Source organism: Primulina tabacum, chromosome 6 (genome assembly GCF_025594145.1).
Source record: "Primulina tabacum isolate GXHZ01 chromosome 6, ASM2559414v2, whole genome shotgun sequence".
NCBI lineage: Eukaryota > Viridiplantae > Streptophyta > Magnoliopsida > Lamiales > Gesneriaceae > Primulina > Primulina tabacum.
In genome coordinates this window covers 38,208,313-38,214,695 of record NC_134555.1, presented here as the reverse complement: position 1 = coordinate 38,214,695, position 6,383 = coordinate 38,208,313, and the positions used below count along the sequence as shown (strand labels likewise).

At 32.4% G+C, this 6,383-nt stretch overlaps 1 protein-coding gene across 1 annotated transcript; it reads left to right on the top strand.

The window, feature by feature from the left end:
• The first annotated feature begins 1,512 nt into the window (after positions 1 to 1,512).
• On the top strand, positions 1,513 to 5,996 carry LOC142549380 (cysteine-rich receptor-like protein kinase 44). Its single transcript, XM_075658302.1, has 5 exons — positions 1,513 to 1,871; positions 2,932 to 3,142; positions 3,231 to 3,468; positions 3,598 to 3,748; positions 5,539 to 5,996. The coding sequence occupies exons 1-5, from the start codon at positions 1,692 to 1,694 to the stop codon at positions 5,920 to 5,922; spliced, it is 1,164 nt and encodes a 387-aa protein (XP_075514417.1). The 5' UTR covers positions 1,513 to 1,691; the 3' UTR covers positions 5,923 to 5,996.
• Positions 5,997 to 6,383: the final 387 nt, after the last annotated feature.

The following is a 6,383-nucleotide window of genomic DNA, read 5'->3' as shown; positions in this document are numbered from 1 at the left end:
ACCAAATATTATTCGAATCGGCTCGAAAAGTTTGTGAACGTATTCGGTTCATTTACACCCCTGGTCCCTTTGTATGACTTAAAAGTTGAGGCAATTCATTAAAGATCGGACTACTTTCTAACGGATATAAATAGATTTATTCATGACACGTTTTTTAAAGAATATTTTTACAAAAAATATTTAAATGATAAAATTAATAAATAACATTTTATTTTAAGATGCTGATTTTTATTGTCTGTATTTTTTTATTGGATATATTTATGATTAACTGAAATAAGAAAACATGATAAATTATAAAAACAAAACAAAACATCACTTGATCGACAAAAAATAGAAAAAATACATTATATTAATATAAAATAAAAATAGAAAATATTTTAGTTTATCATATTTTTAATTTTTGTTTGTTTTTTATTTTATGTTTATGAATAGTGACAATTTAATTATATTTTTAAGATGACTAGAAATTATGGTAATCTAATTTAAAAATTGAGAGTTATTAACAAACGTAATTAAGACAAAAAAATTTATTAGAAGTTATTATTGTCAACTTATAGTAAAAAAAATTAAAAATAAAGCCTATTATAAAATAATGGAGTATAAATATCATTTAAGAATATTTTTTTTGAAAAAAGGAAATTTCATTCTAGGAAGCTGGACCGCTGGCCTGCTGGAGCGGCTCAACAATTACTTATTTATTTATTTATTTTTTTAAAAAAAATAAATACAATTCTAACTAGAATCCGTCAACGGTCAACCAATGTTATTTTATGATGTTTTTTCAAATTTTTCCAAGTTGCAATAGTTCGTTGACTTTTGTTTCTGATTTTATTAGTAGCATGGTTCATCGGTAAGTTCGATTCGATTTTTTTTCAAATTCAGTTTTATGGTTTTCAGTTTTAGAAATATATAATTTGATATACGAACAATTTTTCTTCAATTCAGTTCGATTCGATTTTTTTTACCGAAACTGTTCGTTTATTTCGGTTTTGGTACAATTATTTAAATTAATAATATAAATATATTGTAAAATATAATATGTTATCTTTTTACTTGTTTTTTGAGTAAAACAGTTAAATATAAAATCTAAATATATTAAATAAATAACAATAAACTAAAAATTATTTGAAATGATTCTCCATTCACTAAATATTATCTTAAAAATATAAATAAAATAATTAATTTAATGAAATTTCGGGTTTTTTTGTGATATATATAATTTGAAATCGAATGAAATAAACTTCGATTTTAATATTTATATTTGAATTACAAAATTCGACTTTCGCTTCTGTTCGGCGTTTGGTTTAAAGCATAAGTTTCAAATCAAACAAAAAATCTTCAATAAATGGCCAAATTAAATACACAAAATCCTCTATAAAATTATTTCTCAAGTTAATTTTGTGAAAATCTTTTATTCGATTTATAAAAAATATTTTTTTATATTAAAATTAATATTTATAATTCAAATATAAATTGAGTTGGTATTCACGTGAGATAATTAGTTGACCAGACTTCACCAAATAATGTTGACTTTTCCTTCATTTAGTCAATGCGTAACTTTAGATCAACCTTCAGCAGGAGCAACGGGCTGGAATTCTCGAATTTCAATCAATTTTTCTACGTGATTTTACTGGTCGAGAATCAATCTGGATTATGCTGCAGGAACCCGTAGTTTTCTTGTTGATGCTTTCATGGGATTATACTCCGGGTTTTGCGGCTGCCTGCGAAGGCCGGCGAGAGCCAGTAAAGAAGATGATGCGGATGGAACTGAAGATTCTTTGTTTTTTAAGCTTGAGGAACTTCAGATTGCCACCAATTTATTCTCGGAGTTGAATCAGCTGGGTCACGGCGGCTTTGGGCCTGTCTACAAGGTATGCTTTTCGGCTTTCCATGAAGGGATTAAGTTGTCTCGATGTTGAATCCTATTGATTATACCTATGATGCTGATTCTGTCTGAGACTGCGTTATCCGGTCCAAGATTGTACTCAATCACCCTTGTTAGGTGTAACTTGTATGATTTTGGATACCGACATCTTTTTGGTTATTTCTGGATGGAGGATTTGATTTGGATATCAAGTTAATATCTTGAATAAGATCAGTCATTGTAAGATTTATCGCTTTGATGATACATCCAATCTTGTTGGAGTGCTTTTGTAGAATTATGGTTGCTTAATGTTTGGTACTAACTTCACATGAGGGTCTGGGAGGCGCCTTCTAGCGCAAGTCAACCTGTTGGGCAAGTAGCTCATAGAGCTAACGAAGTGTTGAGGACACAAATGACTTGATTACAGGGAATATGGCGTTCGATGTAAATGGAGGGGTCAGGGATCCACATAAAGGAGAATTTCTGATGAATGAATATAAACTCTGCTACACTGATTATGAATTTGGAAGACGCTTCTTCCTCGCCAGTTACTTTCAATGGTTTCAACTATTCAGTGATTTCTCAGTTGAGCTTTGTGTAAGGTAGCTGTCTCCGGTTTTATTACCTGGATCTAAGAGAATTTTCCTGGTGTTTAAGGATACAGTTTCAATGGCATACTTCACTATCATAATTATATGTTAGTCCAAAAAACCGCATATAAGTATCTTATAGTTTTACACTGGATTGTGGATAAGGCGCTCCAAGAATTGGATACTTAAGAATCCATTTAATGTTGTATGATATCTTTTTTCCAGGAAAGGGGATAACCTAAACGTTTTGGTCAATTCAGTTCTTACTTTTATTCTGAATAATCTTTGTTTATCTATTATATTCACATGTCCTTTTGTAAATAAAGAATTTTTTTGGAATGATCTGATCAGAAGCCTTTCCAGTTTAATTATTGTTCACAATTGAATAGAATTGGTTTGTTTTATTGGAAGAATGTTTATCCTTAACTTAAGAATTAATGTGTCACCTCTTTTTCTTGACATTATTTCTCCTTGCAGGGACTGTTGAAAAACGGACAAGAAGTAGCTGTAAAGAAGTTGTCCTTGAATTCAAGACAAGGCGTAACTCAATTTATAAATGAAGTTAAATTGTTGCTAAGAGTTCAGCATAGGAACTTAGTCATGTTGCTAGGATGTTGTGCAGAAGGACCTGAAAAGATGCTCGTCTATGAGTACCTACCAAACTTGAGTCTTGACCACTTTCTTTTTGGTATTTAAACTTTTCTTAGAATAACTTTTTCTGTAGGCAGTAACAATAGTAAATTAGATATTAGAAATGATCGGGTTCAGTTTTCCAGATAAAAAGAAGTCTCTACTGCTTGATTGGACAAAACGATTTCGAATAGTTAAGGGTATTGTAAGTGGTCTTCTCTATCTGCATGAAGAAGCCCCTGAAAGGATAATTCACAGAGATATTAAAGCCAGTAATATTTTGCTTGATGAGCACTTGAATCCAAAAATAGCTGATTTTGGTTTGGCAAGGCTGTTTCCAGGAGACGACACCCATTTAGAAACGTCTAAAATTTCTGGAACTCGGTAAGCAGTCAATCTTCTTCTCTTTCTGTCTCAGTTTATTGAGTTAATTCTCTTGGAGCGGTACCTACCTTCAATGCTCTATTTTCTTCTACCAGTCTCTTGAAATTTAATATCGTTTTTAAATTGCAGTGGCTATATGGCTCCTGAATATGCAATGCATGGATACTTGTCTGTAAAGACTGACGTTTTTAGTTTTGGCATTTTAATTTTGGAGATTGTGAGTGGAAGGAAGAATCATGATGGATCACTTGGTGCTGGAAAGGCAGACCTTGTAAATTATGTAAGTAACAATAAAAGTTGAGTGTCTTTATGTGCTTTTACTTAATTAAGTTCAGATAATGATATTGGTACTTTTTCAGCAATTGAAGGCGTGTTTTTCGAGGAAATTTTTTGGAGAGATCTATTAGGAGAAAGTTTCCATCCTTACCAAAAGCTATATCACAAGCTTTTGCATTTGATCGAAGCATCCTTTGTTCCTATTTTGCTAGTAATATCACTAATAAATCGGAGTATCTAAAGTGCTGCCAATCCAATCTGTTAGAAGTGAAAAGAAATACTAGGGATGATGCTATCTGAAAAGAATTTTTTTTAAAATTTGTGAACGTGCTCATGATTTTGATATAGGTTTATAAATGCGAGCTTTTGTCGATCATTTTATCCTCTTAAAACTTATTGAACTGCACATGTATCACACTTCAATCTCTCAACTGTTTGAGTTCATCCCTAATTGCTGGGGGGCAGGAAGTTAGAAGAGAAAAATTGAATGTGAAATCCAAATTTTCTCGGAAAACCTTCCATAACCAATAGGAAATCGAGGGCCGCATTTGGAAAAATATTGTATGAAACTGGAGCTGTCTAACACATCTCAAGAAATAGCTTAACTGTTGGATCCCGTTAGCTCCAGGGTTATGGCAAAGCAGAAGAATGTGTGTGTAAAAAATTATAATACATGGCCATTCGCATGAGCTTGTTGGGAGATACCTTAACGAAAGATTCATTGTGTATAAGTAATACGTGAAGACAGAATATTGATTCCTCTCAGATTCTTGTTCTGGCATGATTCAACAATATTACTGTTTACTTCGTTGGAACTGTTGGAGTGTATACACGGGTAATTGGATCACAAGATGGTTATGTATGCTATAAAACAATATTTGTTTTAGTTTTGATACTGTAAGGATTTGAACATCGTTTTATAGGATATCCTTCATGGCTTCCTGGTAACTCCCATCAATCCCGCAGTGATGTCTGGTACTTGTTGTTACAGAATATGCAACATCAGAATAGTATATATTATGTTTCTTTAGCTGAAGCATATGCTCTCTGTGTCATTATTTCCTCTTTTCAGAAGTTTTGGGACTCATTGACCTTGAGATAGGAATATCATGAAACATTTAAAGGAATATATCCTCTTGGGTTCTTCGCTAAACCTCTTCCATCAACTATCCTTTGATGAAGATTGAGACAACCAAGTGATTTATTCGAAAGGAGAATTGAAAGAAAATTCAATTTATATCTTTAGTTATCCTAATAAAACAAGATGGATCTCATATTCAACCATACCCTTTAATAACAAACATATTCCTCCTCTTGGAAAACATCATTTATCTTTGATGTTCCAGTTAGAGTCCAGAAGAAGAGAATCTCGTCCTCTTTAAGGAAATCTAAGATGTGAATTCCAGCTCTTCGAAACACCATTTAGCTTTGATGTTCCAGTTAGAGCCCGATAGAAGAGAATCTCATATTTAGCCTTTCTAAGGTTTTGAAGCTGTGCTGAATCTGACGGCCCTTTGAGCCCGGCTGATTGCCTCTCCCTTAATAGGAGAGGTCTTCTACATTTGAGCCCAGCTGCTTGCGTCTCCGCTCCCAATTTTTGCTTAAATACCCTCATGAATATTTTTTTTTTAACACAATACCCTCATGAATACTAGATACATCATTTATACTCAAAATATATATATATATATATATATATCAGGCTCCACGAAGTCCACAGATATCATATCTATATATTGGCTGGTTGTGTTCGAACCTCATTTAATGATGACATCTTGTTAATTTCTTTTCTAGGCCTGGATACTCTTTCAAGCTGGGAAATCATTGGAACTAGTTGATGCAAGCCTACAAAAGTTCAATCCTGAAGAAGCAGCAGTGTGCATTCATTTAGGACTTTTATGCTGCCAAGCCATCGTCGCAGATAGGCCAGAAATGAATTCCATTCAGCTCACTCTTTTGAGTAATTCATTCACTTTACCTAGACCTGGAAAACCAGGTGTTCATGGTCGTGCAGGCCGATGGACTACCACGACCAATACTTCTGATGCTTTTACCACCAGTACTGGCAATGCGAGTATCCAAACTGGTGCTAATAAGGATTCAGATCAAGACACTGGTTTTATCGACGAATACTCTAGAAACTCGATTTCATATTCATCTGTGGATGAAGGTAGGTGAAGATAATTAGCACTTCAAATATCTAGCAACATAAATATTGTTTTATTTCATGTAATCTATATATATATATATATATATCTATATATATATGAGTTCCATTTGTGAGCTTACTATTATGACCTCTTGTTTTGCATTTTGACATAGTTGATGTGGTTATTTTAGTCATTATTCATGTTAAGGTTAATAGGATTTAATTCATTTTGGTAGTTATCATTCAATTGTACGTATTTATGTTAGTACAAATTTATGTCTTGTGCACTGTAAATATATGAGTTCCATTTGTGAGCTTACTATTATGACCTCTTGTTTTGCATTTTGACATAGTTGATGTGGTTATTTTAGTCATTATTCATGTTAAGGTTAATAAGATTTAATTCATTTTAGTAGTTATCATTCAATTGTATTTATGTTGGTATACATTTATGTCTTGTGCATTTATTTTTTGTTCACGTGTTTGTTAT

Excerpts from the sequence above, each read along its gene's own strand:
- LOC142549380 (XM_075658302.1), top strand. The coding sequence starts at position 1,692 with ATGGGATTATACTCCGGGTTTTGCGGCTGCCTGCGAAGGCCGGCGAGA. Across the intron at positions 1,872-2,931 it reads GCTTTGGGCCTGTCTACAAG|GGACTGTTGAAAAACGGACA; the intron begins GTATGCTTTTCG and ends TTCTCCTTGCAG. Across the intron at positions 3,469-3,597 it reads TCTAAAATTTCTGGAACTCG|TGGCTATATGGCTCCTGAAT; the intron begins GTAAGCAGTCAA and ends TTTAAATTGCAG.